The 22,125-nt window shown below is 37.8% G+C and overlaps 1 protein-coding gene across 2 annotated transcripts in view; it reads right to left on the reverse strand.

Moving 5' to 3' along the window:
- RAMP3 (receptor activity modifying protein 3) overlaps positions 1–22,125 on the reverse strand; it is a 53,143-nt gene that overhangs the window by 26,342 nt on the left and 4,676 nt on the right. Inside the window, exons 2-3 of one of the 2 annotated variants that reach the window (XM_082753538.1) lie at positions 7,444–7,473; positions 5,444–5,576 (exon numbers count right to left, since the gene is read on the reverse strand). In XM_082753538.1, coding sequence (XP_082609664.1) covers positions 5,444–5,576; positions 7,444–7,473 — 163 coding nt within the window. Of the gene's footprint in view, positions 1–5,443; positions 5,577–7,428; positions 7,474–22,125 lie in introns of both variants that reach the window. The other variant, XM_082753537.1, reaches the window with a different exon arrangement.

Genomic DNA, 22,125 nt, shown 5'->3' on the forward strand with positions numbered 1-22,125 from the left:
TTAAAATTGAGCAACAGCTTTAGGATTATTTTTTCAGAAGATTAGACCAAATTTGGCTCTAGTCATATACATATTTTTTCCTTACTTCCTTTTTCAAATCTTAAACATCTGTACAGAACATGGGTGGATCTTCTTAGAAAATTTCAGTGGGAATGAAGCCTATTGCTTCTGTTTATGCAATTCATTTTTGATGTAAAGGGTTCTCAGAAAACTACACTGAGGCTGTATTGAAAAGAAAACAATTGATCAGGGTGGGGATGGACCTCAGACCATGCTCGTGCCAAAGCATAGAAAAGCATAGTCAGATACATGTTTACTTGCAATCTGTCAGCTTTTGACGTGTAGCTAAAGACAAATTTTTCCCTCTCCTCTCATGCTAAGGACTCAAATTTAAGACTTTAGAAAAATCAGAATTTTAACATCTTCCAGGTGTCATAAAGCTGTGCCATATCTCAGCAAAACTGAGGGTCTCTTTACATCATAGACATGATGGGGTCAAAAGAAACATAGGAACAGCAGGAACAAGTCCATTGCAATTAATTATTTTGCTGAAATAACAAATAAAATAAAAATAAAAATAAAAATTATTATTTATAACTTATTAAAAAAAAAAAAAAAAAACATTCTCCTTACATATACTACTCTGTCAGAACTCTCTTCCAAAACATAAATTGCTGTTTCATTCCTAGCCTACTACTCCACTGCTGGCAAACACAGAATGATTGGCTGGGAGCTCCCAGGGAAACAGGTATGTGACTGTTGCAAGAAAATGACTGTTGCAACAGTAATACAGGCTTCAAATAACAGAATGCCTTACACTGAAACAGATGACACATGACTAACACAGACAATACAGATAACAATCAAATCCTTTATTTCTCAATTTCAGTCCAATACCAAATAAATGAGACTGGTCTGCCCCCTCAGGAAACAGTCAGCAGATTCAAACACTGGGAATTTCATAACAGTCTTTTAGATATTAATTTATGAATTGTTATTTCATTTATTGATTCAGCTTAAAAAGAAAAGCACTCTATAGTTTTCTTTTTTATCCATGAGAAATTAGTTTGGGGATGTGCTCCTTAAAACTCCAAGTTGTCATGCTTCTCCTGAAATTCAGTTTAAGAGAGGATTTTCGGAGTGACAAGATGTGTAAGGATACAAGATGAGTAACTGTGCAGCAAAAGACACATAGAAAACAAGTAGGCATCCATTTGTCTTTGCTGAAAGGAATTTCTTTGAAGGATGATCATTTTCTGGACTCATCTGTCACCACTGTCCCTAATTACATTGGAAAAATTGGTCAGCTCTAATGGGAAACATAAGGATACTCTCTTCACTGTATCTTTTACTGTCCAGAATCATGCAGCATCCTGCCCTCTTTTTTCTTTCCCAATACATTTGCTTAAATGATGGTTATAGGATTGCACTCTTTAGTGACATTTGCTTCTCAGTGTCTCCAAAACACAACATGCATCTTTTGCTTAAAAAGGCATGCTTCTGGCAGCTCAATAAAATTAACATAACAACATAACTCTAACAGCTGAATTAGAGAAAGGAGATGGCTTATACCTAAATAGCTACATTGTGGCCATCTTCATTTTTCCAGGAGTGACCCCTTGATTATTTATTTCTTTGTATTTTTAGTCTTTTAATTGCAGAAAAAAAATAAACAAGCCCAAATCAATGGGAAATCCACATACTTCTGAACAGAGGTGCCTGGTGATCTGTCAACAAAAGGAGTACATAAATAACACGAGTATGTAAATGCCATTAGCCCTATCACTACCACTAAAAATATTTAATTTCTAGAGATGATAATGATGTAAAATCAGGAAAGGTGACAGGACTGTGCTACAATACCATTTTTTTTGGACAGTTTTTTTTAGTGAATGTTCTCTTTGAATCAAATTACTGGATGAGTCCTTGTGAAAAAAAGTAGTACAGCTCTTTGTCTTTAAGAAATGCAGTGCAAGATTAACCAATAGCACGTATTAATCTAGCAAAGCTTGATATCATACACTAAGTAAAAGCTTCTAATTAATCAAAGCTCTTTATATATGTCACTTTTCAGTACAAATTGGTACTAAAGTTTTTAGCATTGACATGCCATGTAGATCTGTATTTCCTATATTTGTAGAGTGTTTGCTACCACAGCAGCCAATCAATCAACCAGATTGTTCAGTTGTATACTATAATTCCCCACCATTTTAACTACCTACTCATGTTTTTATCTTCAGAGCTATTTGTAAATAACGTAAAAGCATCAACAAAACTGGAAATGACCAATCCCCTTCCCTTTTGTCAGTCTCCAGGCTTTTTTTTTTTATTATTATTATTTTTAATTAAAAGAGGCATGGAGGTTACTTTTCTATTTTCTGTTTGCCCTTCATATTCCAGTGTCCAAACATGAACCATTGAAACCCATGTGTCTAAACAATTTGAAAATATTTGAAAACCCCACTTGCACCCTTAATATATTTAAGCTTTCAAAAACTTTTGACAATATGACCCAGAGAATGCGTATCCTAATTTCTGTATGAATCCTCACAGAAAAATAGGAAAATTGATGGAGAAAATGTTACTAGACAGTGCTTCTGTAAGATGTTACTTGGTATCCTGATGTTTTGCAGTTGATATGTGATTGCTATATATTTTCAGCAAGATTAGGGTCAGTTTCAGAGATTAAAAGTCCCATTTTGTTTTCCAGTACCAGTTGCCATATATGACAGCATCATCTCTTTAAAACTAGCCAAAAGTGTGGTTTTTAAAGAATACAAGTTTGTTAAGAATGAAATTGGGAAATAAGTAACAGAACTGTCAGAAAATCTTGCAGTAAAATTAAGTGACAGCAAATTGAAGTCACTGAAATCTCTCTCATGACTGTTTGGCCAAGCAGTGAAATAATGCAGAATAATTGATGGCATTCTTCTTCCAGTGCTGCATATGAGGAAAAATGAGGAAACCTTCAGACTGACAGGTAATTTTAGGAAAAAAACAGCAGGAATTTTCTCGTACAGGCAATGAAAATAACACCAAAGGGGAAGTACTATCACAAAGAACAAAGGCATTTTTAACCCTATCAAAGGGTTCTTAACTAATTGAATGTCAAGAGAATTCAGAAACATCAGTCCTCCAAGCCTTGGAAAAATCTTGCACCAGAATACTTAAACTCTTGAAGAAATCTTAGCACAAGGTGTGTAAAAAGCTGCTTGCTTTTTCACCTGCATTAACAAAGGCAGTCTAATACTTTGACTCCTGTAAGCATCCTTCTCTCCTGCAATTAATCCCATTAGTTAAGGATACTTACCAATATGAACAAGATATCACCAAAGAACTCAGTTTCATGATTATAATACATTTGTAAAGGAGATCAAACAGGGCAAATCTACGGTGCTTCCTTCAAAATAAGTAAAATTACTTTTTTACTTAGATGAGTACAATCCAACTCATTCTATAATTCTATGAGTTGCAACATTAAAATTATTGCTCTATAACATAGAGGTATTTGTACTTGCAGTACCTGTATTGCAAGACTTTTTCTTTGTATACAGATGCCGCTGGCAGATTTCAATGCAATTTTTGCTAGCTGGACAAGAAGGGCCTACTTCCCTTAACTCCTGATGCTCTTTCCCACAGCTAGAGGGGAAATTCATGAATGCATCTTTCACTCAATGCCATGAGCTTCAAGACTTTACCCTTTAAAAGGCTGAAAGGTTGTAAAGTCACCCACCGTGTGCAAATAAAAGTCCTAAGGGAAAAACGTCTAAGTTGTAAGATTAAATTATGAAATACTGTCAACAGGTGGAACTTTTCAACATGGATATCAGTCATAGGGAAACATAGGGAACTGTTTAACACATAGCACTGAAGTACATTTCATTACTTATCATGTCTATCAGCTGGTTAAGATCTTGCATAATACACATGAGGTGATACTAAATAGGAGAAAAGATCAGAGCTAATATGAGACAAGAATGTAGCTGGGGCAGGTGTGGCAGCATCTACCTTGTGACTGCCCTGCCTTGAGAGCAGCACCCAAAACAGCACCAGTGCAGTTTCAAATCCAGTAGGATGTTCTGCATTAGGCTATCTTGTATCACACCAGAGCTAATTCATTAGACTCTTGTTTTCTGAAGTGCTGAACACCTGCAGTTTCCTCTGATTTCAGTTGGTGTGAAGGGTACTCAGCGCTTCCAAAAACCAAGCATTATGCATGAGCAGACATGCATCGAAGAAGCTGATGCTCCACAAAGCCAAAAATGCCACAAATTACACAAGCCCTGTGAGTTTCCTACAGAGTACAGTTTGAAGTGTGCAGCTTTGTAGAGAGATGTCTAAATAGCTCCAGCAACTACAAAACAGAAATAGAGATAAGATAACCTCACTGCTGTCAGTCTTGCAGTGCTATAGTCACTCAAACAAAATGCACTCACTCTTCATGCTATCTGGCAGGCATAGAAACAAACTGCAGCAGTTTCAATACAACACATAATTTTACATTTGGACAGGATAGTTTCATACAAGAGGTGGATTTCTGAATTGGTGTATGAAGAAATGTTATTGTCTTCTTACTGAGAAGGAAATCAGAAGAGGGAACTGCACAGAGGAAAACAGACTTACATGATTTTAAAAGTACATTGCTTTAGTAATTTAAAAGAAAAAGAAAAAAGAAAAAGAAAAAAAAAAAAAAACATGGATATAAGTAACATTTGTCTAAAATGCAATGAAATATAAAGTAAATATAAAAACAACTGCCTGAGGTAAAAATAATACCAGCTAGTGTTGATTAACTCACTAGTTAGTTTTCATTAATGTGCTCTATTATGCACACTTGAGTTAAATGGGTCTACCTGTGTTCATGGGGCCACATTGCAGGGACTTAGGAGCTACAGCTTAGCCCTATGCTAGTGGGAACCAAATATAGGAGGATTTTAATTTGTCTGGGACATAAATATTTTACATGTGTTAGGGATAACAATAAATCCTGGCTCCCATTATGTGATAAAGCTATCCAGCACCAAACATAAATTGTTGTGAAAGGTGCTCTGACATAAAAAGCTGAAGAAAGGAGTGTTAGTGGAATTATTCCTTGATGAAGTATTATCATGAATTTTCACTGTTGTCATAACTGAATGACAACATGAAGGCGAGCGAATGGCTAAGACAAAAACACCTTTCACTGAATACAATATAATTGATGTTGAGTAGAGTAGAATTTTTCCTGAAAAAAACTGCCCAAATTTGGCAAGCCTAGCCTGTTATATGTGAGGAATAAAATAGGGATGTCCAAACTATTCTGTTTTAGAGAACTTGCACATCCTTAATAGGTATTATGCTGTTCACTGTTCTAAGTATTTGAGATCATCAGGGTTTTTTGTTTGTTTGTTCATAAGGACAAATATTGTTGTATAGTGAGAACTATCAAAACTCAAACTCTTACTTGATAAATTCTGTCAGGTTGCACCATTTTTTGGAGTCCACTTTCTTCATCATCTCTTCAAAGAATTTTCCACAGGCAGGCAACTTTTCTAACATCAGAGATTCATTGCAGGGTCTAGTCTGTTGATGTGCACCTAGGTAAGATAAGAAAGCACCTTAAATGCCAAATATTGGAATAGAAGAAGCACAAACGCATAATTTGCAAACTCACATAATTCTGCTTGCCTCTTTCTGTTGGAAACCTAAACCTAACATTCCATTTCTTTTCCTTGTATTAATTAGTTTGAAAGTAAGATCCCATCATTGCTGAAAAGATTTGGTGGCTTTTTTCCCACTTCATTCTCTGCTGCTCCAGAGAACCTGATATCCTACCTTCTTCCATGAAAAAAGGAATCTTACTTGCTTGCCTACTTGACAACCAAATACTGCTTTATGGTTTTCATTTTCTCTATCTCTTTCCTCAGCTTCATTCACAGTTACTTCATTCACAGTTGCTACATACATAACAAATACTAATAACTTAAGGCTGTCAGGAAATTTCACAATGATAATCAAAGTTTCTCCCAACTTCTCCCTCTTTTCTAATTATGTTCTAATTTTATATTGTGTTGGCCAAACACAGTCAGGTGAAGTATGCGAGTCTTCACTTAAAGAGAAGTCAGACATAGCCCTCACTCTCAACAGTGTACTGAGGCTTGGTTGGTTTCATACTTCCTATCAAGACTAACCTGTCAATCAGAAACTTGAACATCTCCATTCAAAATGGGATGTGTGACTGTAAAACAGCTTCAAGTGCATGTTATGTATCCCACTCATGAAGATGACAGCTTCTTCAGAGCCCAGACAGGAGCTCCTTTTGATTTAACTCAAGCTATCACAGCTTACTTCAGATGGTGAAGTCACTGACTCACTAATTCCACATGTAAATCAAGAGACAGCTATCATATCTGTTGAAAGCATGAAAACAAGCTTTCAAACAACAGCACATTCATAACTAGACAGTCCATCCTAAACCTGAGACCCTAAGCCTACAGTTTCATACTGGCCACAAACAGTATTCATTGTCCAGGTGTACAAATGACTAATAAAATGGCACCATCTGAATAAACCCTTTACATCTGCCCATACTTCCTTCAGTACATCTGACTGGCATAGCTCTCATGGCTGACACTAAGCCTTTGTCAACATCAGAAAAAAATCAGATCTACAGTTAATCAATAGTGACAAAAATGGTAACAATTATGAAATAAGGAGAGTGTAATTTTATCCTCTGGAAGTTAACATGATACTATGAACCTTTTTATTTAAGAATTCCCACAAATTCATCTGGCAGCTGCAGCAGTTATAAATTACACTTTGCAATGCTAGATGTGCAGATGAATATTAAAGCTGGACAGAATTCAAAACCAGATATAATAGTTGTATGTCTGACAACTTAAATCCTGCATTGATGCTTGGACAAAAGTTAGGCAATGCAGAGTTTCCTAGCAGGGCAATCTAAACTGCCAACTATCACTTGATTTATAATCCTATAAATTGAACAGAATACAAGTTTCTTCTCCATTATGTAATGTATACTGACAATTTACTCCAGCTCTTTCTCAATGGAGTATTTAAAGTGAATTTTCCATAGCCTTGGTATTTTTGGTTTGCTCTCTTTAGAGCTTCAGTATTTTGCAGAGTTGTAAGAGAAGCTCTGATAGAGACATTTGACAGTAACAATAGGACAACATACTAGTCTGTCTAAATCCCTGGCCAAAGGGATTCAAAATTATGAATAATTTTACAATTTTGCCATCTCTATTGAGACTGACCTTTACAGAATACTGAAACACTCTCTGTTCATACAGCCAGTGGACAAGACTGACTATAAAAAAATGCTTGAAGGTTGAATAATTGAAATGAGATAAAATAAAGTGCTTCTCAAATGGCTGTCACTGACAAAACAGAAATTCGTAAGTTTTGAATTTTAGAAGTAAAACTCACCTGCTAATCCCTCACCTGCTAATCCAAGTGTCATTAGACCATTAACTAGAAGGGGGAAAAGAAAGAGATCAGTTAGATAGTTTCATTCTATCATCTAAAAGAATTAATGTAGATACAAGCAAACTTGAACATAATTCGTGGTTCAACAGAATATCAGAATATTCAAAATGTTAATTTGAACATTAGTTTTGGTTTTATTAAAGAGTAAGTCTGAAAGGAAAAATGAGTACTTAGAGAACTTTATGTTTTAAGTCACTATTTATCTATCCTTTAAATGGGAGACTCATACAGACTTGTTATGGGTCTGTCTATACCACTCTTTCCTGTAATTTCCAGTGTAAACAATTAGGAACAGCAACATTTTTATTTTAGTTTCTTGAGACTACTAACATGAAAGAGCTGGAGAAGCTAAAGCATCTACCTGAAATGTAGGTCAACTGCACATTCTAAACTGTAAAGTACATAAAAATCCCTCTGCTATTAAAGTTAAGCAAGCACAGATTCACCGAATAGTTTGGGGTTGGAAGGGACCTTAAAGATCAAAGTTTCACTAACCCTGTCCTGGGCAGGGACACCTCCCATTAGATCAGGTTGCCCAAAGCCCCATCCAACCTGGCCTTGAAAACTTCCAGGGTTGGGGCATTCACAGCTTCTCTGGGTAAGCTGTTCCAGTGCCTCACCACCCTCATCATGAATCCTCATCAAAAATGTGTTCCCTGTGCATTTGGAAGTGTAATCCTGTGCTTCATGTTCTCCACCTTTTACACAAAGGAGCCATGCATTTTGAAAAAAAAAAAAAAAAAAAAAAAAAGTGTTATAAAACCCTAAGCGTTTCATGCAGATGTCATGTTAACCCAGGTATGTCAGAAGAGCATCCAAAGGGAAACACACACTATTCTAACAAAGAGAGTCTTCTGCTCATCAATTTGCACTACTTCCAGATGGATGAAATTAACAGAAACCCACTGTGTTAGCACAGCTCCAGCCACACTTTGGATTTCACGGATGTCACAAACATAGCTAAGAGGGATGTGGCTTCAATTATTTTTGATCTCCTACTGAAAAAAAAAAAAAAAAAAAAAAAAAAAAAGCTGGCAAATATTTAGTGTTAACCTTACATCAGAAATGAAATGAGTAATTTCACACAGATGGTTGCCTCCTGCTCCTTTTTCAGAACCAGCATGTCACTCCAATAAAATAAACCAAGATATATGTCGCAGAATATCAGTCCGAATCATATTGATTCTTTGCCTTCACTGAAATATGCCAAGCTCTCAACTGCTAAAAGTGAACTGTTACATACATACATCTGAGAAAAATTTTGGTCCTTACCAGGAATATATTGTTATTCCAGACAAGCAATAATCTCTGTGTTAGTTACCAATGAACCAGAATGTACTGAAACTGTGAAGAGCAGGAATCCATGTATCAGAAATTTTTTTTGCATTTAAACACACAGATGAAATATTATTATACACTCTGATGGCCGTATCTCTTTCATAAATAAGGCCTTTTTTTTTTTTCCAAGGGCATTAGTTATTATATTAGTAAATATACTTGATGCCCTGCATAGTTTTTTTCTTTAATCTGTACTTGAAAACGTGCTTTATCAAGTCTAGAAAACTGAAGATCGAATTTAAAGCGCACACTCTATGAGGAAAGCCAAACCCACCCGTTCTTAGGAAATTACCTAGATGCACTATCATACATGGTCCCCTTGATGACCACAGACTGCACCTGCAATTCCTACTATATTATTTCCTACCACTGATATCTAAATCCTTCATAGTTATTGCTGCAGTGATCCTCACAAGACCTTGGTGAGGTAAATGAAACACAATTTACAATGAGAGAGAACCAGTAAAAGAAGATGTGTACAGAATAAAGGCTCACAGATTTGTGGTCTCATCACAGATTCCCCTGGTCACCGAAAAACTTCCTTTTTGCTCTTTCTGATCTGATACAAACAGAGTAGCACAGAATGTTTCACACCTATACTAAACCAAAGGAGTCCACACAGATTCAGATAAGGGTAAAACAACAATAAACACTGACACATGCTATGGTGCTCAAGCCTCATTGTATTCTTTGCTCTCAGATGTTCAACTCATAACAAAGATTTAATCACTAGACTATAATTCGTTGGTTGTGACAATTTTCACAAAAAAAAAAAAAAAAAAAAAAAAACCTTCAGGCAGCCCTTTTTAGGAATGGTGAAGTTCAGTTTATTTCTTGAAAGACTGATACCAACATACATCATTACCAGGTAAGACATGGGAAAATGAGTGGGTCACTGCTGCAAGAAGATGTCGCCATAGTCTCAAAATAAACAGTTGCCAAAATACATCCTGATACACTCCTACCTGAACCAACAAAAGGGACGTTCAGTTTAACTGTAGTAGTTGCCTGCATGTTAAATCATGTCAATAATAGATTACAGCAATGGCCTTCCATTTTCTCCATATACTGTAATAGAAGATATGATTGCTCCTAGTGTTAGTGGAATCATACTACAAGACCATCAACTTGGAGCCTGAGAAAGGTGAAGGAAAGCACCAGTACAGATGAGGAAAAATAGGTTTGAAGAGCCTTTCTTAAGAAAAAGATAAGTAAACTACGATAAAGTAGTAGAAAATAAGAAAACCAAAAAAAAAAAAAATCTAACAAGCTTTTATTAGCAATCTACTTCAAAATCTTGTACAAAAGATAAAAAAAAAAAAAAAAAGAGAGAGAGAAAAAAACACTTATCCTAGACCTATATTGCAGCCTCTTATTATCTATACTATCCTTCTGTAAACAGACACCATTTTTACATTAAAAAAGAAAGTCAGAATGGGATCCATAGCAATATGGAAATTCACCATTAGGATACATAAGAGGGAAACTGGTCTATAATGTTTCAAGTGTAGAAACTTGATTTGCTGTGAGATAGATAAATACTTCTTTAAGTTTATTTTTCTAATATACTGTTATTATTCATTGCTACTTTTTTCTCAGAGGCTTATAGCCTTTACATCACAACTATTTCATAGATCAGAAACAACCTTTGGATTGCTGTTTGTACATCCTACTGCATGTTACACTAATCATTTTGTAATAATAATTCTGAAGACCTTGTATAAGTATATAAGAAGGAAGTGTCAGAATATTAATTTCCCTTGCCTTAACATTTCTTGTGAATGCTGCAATTACTGACAAAATAGATAAAACTATTTTTGAGAAGCTCCAATACTTCCTCAAAATAGACATGAAGTAATTCTTGTTTTATCTGACCACTGTGCAGTTTTTCATCAGCAATTACAGCAGTGTACTCTTACACATATTTTGTCTGGTATACAATCAGATTTGAAATTTTTGAAATTTCTGTGGTCTGATCCATAAATGTATTTCTTCTCCATCATGTTTTTCACCAAAATAAAAATAAAAAAAATAAAAATAAAAATAAAAATAAAAAATAAAAATAAAAATAAAAATAAAAAATAAAAATAAAAAATAAAAATAAAAAATAAAAATAAAAATAAAAATAAAAATAAAAATAAAAATAAAAATAAAAATAAAAATAAAAATAAAAATAAAAATAAAAATAAAAATAAAAATAAAAATAAAAATAAAAATAAATACTGACTTCAAGTTGAACCTCAAGTCAATACCCCACTTCCTTCTATATCTCTTTTTAAAGAGGATCCTGCCAGTCACCATGATATAATTTATAACTACATTTCTAGACATCAGACCAGCATTGGGAGTTACCCACTAAACAATTATCTACTTTTCTCCAGAATCTTAAGTTTTATTAATAGCAGCACATTACTATGTAAGAACTGCTCTGACACACAGTTCATAACAGCAATTAAAACCACAGTTTGAAATGACATCTGTTGCTCTTCAATCATGCACCTGTAAGTTGTTGGAGATGCAGAATAGACTTGAAAATTCTATTAATATAATTTTGTCATACTGATCAAATCTCATTAGTCACATTTATTTTATAAATCTAGTTTTAAATACTGAGCAAATCAACCTTACAGAACTGTACTAAAGTTCTTCCAGGTATTTATTTAAATGTTACATAAAGTTACCTGTTGCATAGCCAGTAAATTCAGCAATCTTTTATTTAAACCTAAAGTTATGCTGTTACAAGTTTTCTTGCAGGAATGCACAGACACGTTATGGTATCTAATCTAATAAAAAATTCATGTGGAAATTACTTCATTTATGTTCTGACACAATGTCAACAAGTACCCTATTACACCACAATAATATTGGTTACAGCTTGGGTAAGATTTCTTTATCTGTTGTCATGGGCATTTATGAGCTCAAGAACCTCACTGCACTGGAGTCTGTATAAATACAGAAAGAAAATATAAATGTCATGTGTCTGCCTTCCAAAGAGCTCTCTACAAGCCCTGTATGGGAGAATTTTCAAATGTATGTGTTCAAGACACCTCAGATTATGAAGAGCCTGAGCAGTCCTGAAACTTGATGGGAAAGCTTATGACAAGCCTATACCTGAGCCCTCCTGGGACTTCCTGGCAGACAGAAGGCGCCAGGAGCCAGTTCACATCTGGGGTAACTTGGGATCCACTTTTATCTCACCCCTCACTTTACCACAACTTTTTGTGGTGATGGGGTGTCTTGGGAGAAAAAAATAAAGACTTTCCCAATGACAACCTTTGAATAAGAGGACTGTAAGACAAACCTTCAAATATATTTTGTCAAACTTCTTATACCTTCTCTGTATAACCTCCATACCTACCTTCAGGCAACTATCAACAGTAAGCATTTCCTAAAGGCAGATGAACATACACCTCTCTATTACAATTTTGCATTATGTTAGAGCACACAGGCTTGTAATGCCAGCTCAAGCACAGTGCTGGAAGGAAGGGCAGAAGTATAGTTAATTAGAATATGGCCACGGAGCTCCCAGAGCAGAAATATGTCCTGACAGCAAGAGAAACATGAAAAAACGTATCTTTTCCGCACCTCCAGCTACAATCTAAGGCTTGCTGCACCAGCTGTTGGGAGAAAATGGGATGATCCTTAGTTAGCATGTAAGTGCATTCATTGAGTTTCAATCATCTCAGCTCACTAAGGATCTGACGCTGGCATATGCTGACCCATCTACCAAAAGCGAAAGCAGACATGACAACCAGGTTACTGAAACAGATTTAGCTTAAAACCTGCCATGCCACTGCCTACAGCTCAAAGAGAAGAGTCTCACCAGTGTTAGCTTCACAAAGGGCTGTGAAAGCGTAAAGTCATATTGCTCCCAGGATCCACACCATACACCTCGCTCAAGTGCCTTAGGCATCTGGCTGGTCCTCTCCATGCTGCAGCCCATGCTTAAGGATCTAAGTCTTTATCCTTACTGTCTTTTTAGGCCTACTTCATACTCCCACAAATTGCAGCTCTGGGTTATTTTTTTTAATATGTGGAATCACTTCTCTGAGCCCATTTCTTATTCCAGCTAATCCCACCAGGACGTTAAACCCTCAACAGAGGTAACAGTGATAATTTAGCATTAAATTTATACATAGATGTGCAAAGCATAAACTTATGCTAAGAGAAAAAGCCTGAAACACACTCAGGGAAGCAAAAATTGTTGAGGACTGTCCATTCTGAAGCAAGCTGTCACAGGCAAAGAATAGGGACCACTCACAATTGCCAGGCTGATTATGCACAGCATTGGCAGGGCATTTATCAGGGAGCAGCAGGAGCAGGGCTGTGTGAGAGGGACAAGTTGGGGTGACCATGGTGCAGGTCACCCTTGCCAATGGGATGCTGCCCCCCAGCCTGAGCCAGGTAAGCAGAGCTGTGAGTGGATAACATGCTGCGCCAACAGCCCCAGCATTGCAGGGGACAAACCAGGGAGCAAGGACATAAATGAGGAAATAGTGCCAGAGGCAGAATGGGAGACAAAGTGAGTCACTACTTCGGTTCACAATGCATACAGGAAAGCTTGCCAGCAAGCCAGAACATGTGCTAGGGCCAGACCACCTATGGTGCACATCAGTGAATGTGGCTCCCCAGACCCATACACAGGGTTCAGGGGGACCTGGTGAGGCTGTTCAGGGGATTTATAATGTGCTGACAGTCCTGACAAGCACGTGAGCAATAGGCAAGCAAAGTCCAGCCTTCTACCCAATCTTAATGAACGTGATTCAAACCCTACAGCACAAGAAACAAACAACAGGAAGTTACAGGTGAGAACATGTTGGGAAAAGGCTGTAAAAGCAAACCTAACCTTTTAAAATACATAGATACGTCATATATTAATTTACCACCTGGTTAAGCTAATTAGAAAAATACTTCCCCCTTTAGGATAAGTTAGAATTTCAAAATGTTTGCATCTCCCTATGTATTTTTTTTTCTGCTCTGTTATGCAAGGACATAAGCAAGTCAAAGATATTCCCAGAGCCTTCACTTCACTTGACCCTGAGCCTTCCCAACAGCTCTGCACCACCTGCAGCCCCCTGATCTACCACCCAAGGCCAGCCCTGCTCTCCCACTCCCTGACAGCACATGCCAGGTCTCCCCACCCTGCAAGGTAACTGCAATTGAACTTGCTCACTTGTTTCACCATCATCATTCAAAAAGTGGTCCAGCTGGGTACCTCTACCCACTATGCAGTGAAATATAAGCACATTCTTACAGCAAAATAAACCACATCTTCTCAGGTGGCCCACCCTCTAAGAGGAAACTAACATGAATGTCTGCATTGTTTCAAGTCTAGGAGGTGCTGTAAAAGTACGAAAGGAAAAATAATGCTATTGGTACAAAAACTGAAGTCCCACCTGCTAATCTTTAAATAATCCTCACTACAATATATATGACTCAGAAGGTTACCTTTTGTTCTCAGTTACTAACTGTACTTTTGACACTTCTCCTTATAAAAGAACCAGGACAGGGAGGGTGGACAAGGACAGGACACAGGAACATCACCATATAGTGTGAAAGCAGCAGAGGAAATGAGGCAACTGAAGTTCATGGAGCCAAGCGATGACAGGAATCCAACACAAAGGAAGGATGCTGGAAATAAACAGAAGCTTGCAATAAATATAGTACTTGGAAAAAAAAAAAGTGTCAAACTTGCATTCAAAATTGTCCCCAAAAGAAACATGCCTGTATCAGCACATGGATATGCAGGTGCAAGGTAAACAGCAGGGTAGATCAATCTGTTGGTGCATCAGCAAAGTATAGTATCATCCCAGCTCTCTGACTCCTCCTACATGTCAGTAACACACTACAAAGCAATCTGGTTTTGGGAAGGAACATTGGGCTAACTAGGGGATGTGAGCATGCAATGTGGCACATATGAAAAGATTTTTACTGGGCTGAACTCAAAAGGAAAACTCAGGAATTTTCTCAGTGCTGACAGTGAGTGGGAGATCTCGTGTGGGACAAATACATGTAGTTCTGTTTTTTGTTTGTTTGTTTGTTTTCTTTTTTAATCCATGTTAACAGTTTCCCAGGTCTGTTAAAGGAATGTAGACAGAAGAGAAAGAGTTAACTGATGCAGCTGGTTTTGGCTAAGGTACAACCTGGAAACTTAAAGAAGTTTCTCTATGCCCAGGAAGTTACCCAGCGACGAAGGCTAACACAGAAGTCAGCTTTGCATTATCACAGAATCACAGAATCACAGAATTTCTAGGTTGGAAGAGACCTCAAGGTCATCGAGTCCAACCTCTGACCTAACACTAACAGCCCTCCACTAAACCATATCCCTAAGCTTTACATCTAAGCGTCTTTTGAAGACTTCCAGGGATGGTGACTCCACCACTTCCCTGGGCAGCCTGTTCCAGTGCCTCACAACCCTTTCAGTGAAGAATTTCTTCCTAACATCTAACCTAAAACTCCCCTGGCTCAACTTAAACCCATTCCCCCTCGTCCTGTCACCAGGCACGTGGGAGAACAGGCCAACCCCCACCTCGCTACAGCCTCCCTTGAGGTACCTAAAAAGAGCGATAAGGTCACCCCTGAGCCTCCTCTTCTCCAGGCTGAACAAGCCCAGCTCCCTCAGCCGCTCCTCATAGGACTTGTTCTCCAGGCCCCTCACCAGCTTCGTCGCCCTTCTCTGCACCCGCTCAAGCACCTCGATGTCCTTCTTGTAGCGAGGGGCCCAAAACTGAACACAGTACTCGAGGTGCGGCCTCACCAGAGCTGAGTACAGGGGGACGATCACCTCCCTAGCCCTGCTGGTCACGCTGTTCCTGATACAAGCCAGGATGCCGTTGGCCTTCTTGTCCACCTGAGCACACTGCTGGCTCATATTCAGCCGACTATCCACCATCACTCCCAGGTCCTTCTCTGCCTGGCAGCTTTCCAACCATTCCTCTCCCAGCCTGTATCTCTGCTTGGGGTTATTGCGCCCCAGGTGCAGGACCCGGCACTTGGCCTTGTTAAACTTCATGCAGTTGACCTCAGCCCATCGGTGCAGCCTATCCAGATCCTCCTGCAGAGCTTTCCTACCCTCAAGCAGATCGACACACGCACCTAACTTGGTGTCATCTGCGAACTTACTGAGGGTGCACTCGATGCCCTCGTCCAGATCATCAATGAAGATATTAAAGAGGACCGGCCCCAGCACCGAGCCCTGGGGGACAATTATTCCTTGATTTGATGCTGATACCTTTTTAATACTTTATATTTCTTTTCTTGTGTCAGCTGTGTGGAAGACATTAGTCAAAGAAACGTAATATTTAAAACTAAATGTGCAGTTCAGTGCTGCACTTTATCATGGTTTGAGGCATTATGTTATTGCCTTTGAATTGGTAAAGTAATTTCCGACAGTTAACAATTTTGGACATTAGAGTCTTCTTCCTGCAGAGCAAGAAAAGCATGAAAGGAAGCAATTTAAGCTTTTTCATTTCATCAGTGCAAATCAACAGGAAATGTTACTGAGGGCATCAACTGCTCAGTCTCACGTTGGTTCAGTTCCCCAGCTTTCCAGTGACTACAAAGAAACGTGCCAATTATTCTGAACTCATACTTCAATTGTGAATTTTTCAGAGAAGAAATACAAATGTCTTTCACATTCCTTTGTAAAGTGCTTAAAGCTCTACTGCCAGCATATAAATTGTACTTGACACTTTCTGAACAGCCTACATCTACTCCCAGAGTTGCTTGATGGGTTTTCTAGTATTTTGCTTGAAACCAGTATGCTTTCTTTATTTAAATAAATATATAGCCAGTATGCAGTATTTAAATAAATAGTTTAATTTAAATAAAGCATACCATTTCAACAACAGACTTAGGAGAGATACTTTTTAGCAATCATCCAAATATTTAGATCTGCATTACATGGAAGTCATGTGGCTCAATGTGAAATGCCAAATGTTTTCTTCAACTCTTTCCTGTCCAATTATGATGTTTTTGATGAAGCATTGTGTAACTGAAATATAAAATGGTATTTTTTACAACCACTGATCTTCAGACAGTAGATGAACTAAATATTCCAAAAGCAGAACCATTTGCTTGAAGTAAATTCTCTTCACACTGTTTTAATAGAGTGGTATAAATCAATGTGCTCCTTGAAGGAAATTGTAACTCAAGATCCTCCCAGAGCATAAAACTGAAGAAGAATAAGAACAGTATATTTGCTTCCATAGTAGAAAGAAATTCATGGCACTAGAAACTGTTTAAAATGTTTAGACATGACAGTTATTAGACAGACATTACAGGGACTATGACCTAATGTATAGTGGCCAGAAGATTCCAGAGGATGATGCTCCTCATGAAGTGCTATAGGCTACTGCCTGGAGAAATGATAAGAACAGCTTTTCCTAACAAATCCAAACCATCTCTGGTTGTATTCTCTTCTGCTCCCTGTTCCCAGGGTATTTAGGAAGGAATGCTATTCAGGATGTATCTACAGGCCTTGCAAAAACCTTATGCTCATTTTCATCTAAACTTCTGAGAGACCTAGTCTTTGGGGTCTTGGGATACAGTGATAGTCACACAGATTTATTATCTCTTCACCAACCAAATCATAGCTCTTATTTATGATCAAAGATAAATATGCTTTTAGCAAAAGGAGGTGAAAACCTTGTTTTCTCCCCTAAATGTCTGCACTTCAAGTTCATTATATCCTTGTGAGGAACTACTACTGCAATCTCCACTTCAAATCAACTATGGAAATAATGATGGAACTGGAAATTTGTCTAAAGCCAGAAACAGAAATCAACATCACACTGAGTACAGTGTCACCCCAACAGCAGTCCTGTGCCAGGACCTGTCACACAGCCATCCCCTTCTCTCAGATAATGTTGCCAGAGCAACTGAAGTACACGACAATCCCTCTCTGCCCGAGATAACTGTGAAATGTGTCTGCTGTGTAATTAATGGAAAAGGTACATGAATAAATGAGGCAATACAGTTCAGATTTACTCCCCCAAAAAAGACATCCAACTTGCAACTACAGTGGAGAGACACTCTCCCAGTCTATGTAAGAACACTGATCTCCACCAAAGCAGTATGCATATCCAGGACCTGTCTGACACTAGCATCTGATCACCCTTGAAGCACGTATTTGATGTAATGGGTACTCATTATTGCAACTCAGCTGCCTGTCATTAACTGAAGAGGCAGGAAAAGACAAAATAAAATGTGATGGAACATAGAGTTTCCCTATAATAAGGAAACGTAAGGTCAGCACCATACTGACTTTATGCCTATCCACCTGTGAATGAGTGTAAAACACCAGTCCCTCAAGGCAAATAAGGACTCTAATCTGCTTCTCTAGAATAGCCCAAGAGAGGTTAAGTGACTTTTTCTCTTATTTTCTTTTAAATAACCTTGTGAAGGGGAAATGACCCATATAAGTTTCACAGACGAGGGTCACAGCACACTCCCTCCTGAGGAAGTCTTTAAAACCGTGAGATACTTGAAGACATGAAAGTTTCTTGTTCCTTTGACAGGCAGAACATTTAAATGAAGATACTGCCAACACAGAAGGCCTGGGAAAATGTTTTTTTCACATTCTGACCAGACAACTAAAAACCCCACCATGCAAATCCATCTTGTCTTGATGCTACATGCACTACTCTCTTCATACTGTTATTTACCATGTTGTGTCATTTTATCAACATAACTTCTATAGAGTCACATTTTCACTGTATTCCATGTCTACCATGAAAAAGTAAGTTGGGTTGACCATTCAAGTGTGAGGTTGTTTTCTTAAGTAGACAAAGTAGTCTATTAGTGCTCCAGAGCTCATAGGATTCTAGGATCATACCATAACCCAAGTTGGAAGGGACTCCCAAGGATCATCAAGTTCAAATCCAGAAATCAAACCATATGTCTGAGAGAATTGTTGAAATACTTCTTGAACTCCAGCAGGCTTGGTGTGCTACTTCCCTAGGGAGAATGTTCCAGTGCCCGATCACTCTCAGTGAAGAACCTTTTCCTGATATCCAACATGAACCTCCCCAACACACCTTCATGCCATTCCCTCAGATCCTATTGCTGGTAAACACTGTAGGGAAAAATACCGAAAGTATTTCTCCCACTGGGTCCCCTGAGGTAAAAGAATTGCTAGGGAGTGATGAAATTATTTACGGAGTCAGGTTAAAACAGTGAACACAACCGACCTTGAACAGCAGGCTCCTGAGATTCTCAAATCTACACATTTCTGAGCTCTGTGGTGGTTGATCCGTCATCCAGAGTTCCCTGATGCACAGCAACCCTATTGTTTCACTATCCAAAACTTATTTGCATAGCTTTTCTCTCAAACTTTGACACCGTAAATAGTTAAGAACTTTTTCTGTAATTTAAGAGTAGAACAATCTCATCCCTCATTTTGGGGACTATGCAAATAAATATCTGCATAAATTCAGATGCAAATATATATATGTATGTATATATGTCTTGCTATTCCAAAAAGCATCGGAGCTAACTGTACTGTGTGACTGCTAGACTTTGGTTTCATAACTGTGAATTTAATTAGTGGCACTTGAGCTGACTGCTTAGTTTTGCACAAAACCAGCCTCCCTGCATCACTGTAGAATGTTTCTATAACTCTTTGCTGCTGTACTGAGGGGTAAGTGAAGTGTTTTAATTCACCCTCACTTACAGAAAAGAGCACTTCATACAATTCCTGTCACTTCAATGTGTATTCATATCTTTCAACCAAAAAGGGGGAACTAAAATGAAAGCATAGACATAATCTGACCAATATTTGTTGTTCTCTATTGATCCATACACCGTAAGAGTTTCTTAAGCACAAACACCATCAGTGAAGCTGCAAAAAAGTTTATCTAAATCTGCCTGCTTTCAGTCTCAGAAACATTCTTCTTGGTCTGAAATTTTCCCCTTCTTTGGTCTCATATTGAGGTGAACTTGCTTTTCCCTTAAGTCTGAGGAAAATTATCCTCAAGATTTTTGAGTCATATAAGAAATCAGTACAAGAAAGTAGGGAAGAACGTCTTCCAATAATCTCTACACCAAGCCAATAACTTCTGTTCAAATGACAATGTATTCTTCAAAAATATTTCCAGTTGTAGTTTTCAAGATTGAAAGTGATGGAGAATTCCCACTTCCTATGGGAGATGTTTATTTTGGATTGCTTCTGCCAGTATTTATTTCTTTGGCAAGGTTTTTCATAATTCATTACATGATAAAGTATGATGTAGCTCAGAGGAAAAGGAAACCAAACATCTAAGCATACAACAGCCCAAATCTCCAGAAGACCAGTATATCAAACATCCAGTCTATGTATCCCGTACCACCCTGACAGAAAAGCAAGAAAAGGATACAGTTGAAGCCTACTTTAATTAAAACCCACTGAATAATACCAGATTTAAAATATTACTCTACCACACAGATTTTTATCTTTTATTAAAAATACATAATTTAATGCATGAAGAGCATTAAGATTTCTTTCCAAAATCTTGAAATGCAGAAAGACAAGAAAACAAATAGTTTGTGGAGCTTAATTTTTCCTTTCACCTTTCCTTCACATTGTTTTGACTTCCTTTGGTGTTTCTAGTTTACACTACAGCTAGTAAAAAAGAAAGTGGACCCATAGTTACTGCATCAATACTAGCTCTATTTCACTGTGCATCACTAAGTATTTTATGGCATAATGTTTCCTATTCCACAACCTCCTGGAAATATCTTCAGCAGCATCATTAACCTAATGATAAAGACTGGGTTGCCTGAATGCAAATCCAGCCTAGGTCCAGTGATCAAAAACAAGGAAGGAGGTATTTCAATGACTTTTTAATATGATACAGTAAGTACTAAGTTTGAGGTTTTTTGTGGTGTGAGGTTTTTGTTTATTTGTTTTGTGATACTTAGCTTATAACAAAACTATATAGTGATGTGCTTTTCTAAAATAGGAATATAGGAGATTTCATACATACTGCATTACAACCATGGAAATTCCAGCTTTGAGAGTCTTTGAAATGAAAACAAAACAATTTTTTTTCATATTTCCCTTGAAGATGTAAACTTAATACTGTACATAGTAAACAGCTAAACATTTAAATCTTTTCTAACAATGAATCTTTTCTTACATTGGACAAGTTATATTCTTGATATGTGGAGATCCGCTGAGAGCAAAGCTGGAATAGCTCATGAACTCATGAGGTGTGGAAGGACTGTGCAACACCTGCAATGACTTGCCAAACACAAACACAAAGAAATTTGCTCCAGAGCCCCATGCGGCAACCAGGCAGCAAAAACAGATACCCTCCAAACAAAGGGTCCCCTTCACTTCTAAACTGCAGAATGTGTCCAGGTACTCCACAGAAAATGGAGCCTCGTCCATGAGACTGTGGGCACCCACATGGCCTCTTTATTACCACATCTGTGAAGACATTTTCCTCACAGCCACAATGATGTTCTCCAGTGCACAAAGCATAGGGGGTGAGCAACAGGGAGGACTACAGATCAAATCCAACAATTTCTAAGCCTCTTCTGTCCCAGTACTCTCTAACCTAAAGTTCAAGAGCTTAAGCCTTGGAGGAAACCCAGATTTTCTGTCCTATTAATGAACACTTGAATGGCTTCTACAAAGTATTATTTCTGGAAGATACTTAGACAGTCTGTTCACAAGACCCAATGGCTGTGAACTGTCTTTTCCTTGACACTGAAGGCAGGAGGGCCACATAGACCAAGTGAAGCATATCCTGTCACATCCCAAACTAAGCATTTTTGAAAAATCAAAAGTACAAGAATATTTTCTAAACATTACAGTCTCTAGCATTAATCTCACTGCACACAGAGGAACACAAAAGAAATTGGTCACTTACAACATTTGGAAACAAAACTCTGAGTTACTATGCAAAGTGACAGTCATTATTGGCTGATGTAAGTTACAGTATTTCTTCTCACACTGCCTGAAGAATTTTTCCCCATATCAAGCTCTCCAAAATAAGGGCAAATTAGTCACATTTATTAGGGTGTGAAAGTAATAAAACAGATGCTTTATTGTAGGGTGCGGTGCTTCTGCATAGTCCTTTGCTTACTCAGCTTAATCTAGTTAGATGCAAACAAGATGTGCCTTTGTCAGTCCAGTGCTGTGCTATGGCCTCAGCAGGGCCTATCACATTATTATCTTCAAATCAGAGTCTCACTTGGAGCATAGGTGGAGCAAATAAAATCCTTTCTGCAAAAGGCCATAAATCTGGCCGTCTGCTTCACACAGATAAAATTCTCTATTCCGGGGCTAAATATAGGCCACCAGCTGTTATGCAG

Source organism: Aythya marila (genome assembly GCF_965140915.1).
Source record: "Aythya marila genome assembly, chromosome: 2".
Lineage (NCBI taxonomy): Eukaryota > Metazoa > Chordata > Aves > Anseriformes > Anatidae > Aythya > Aythya marila.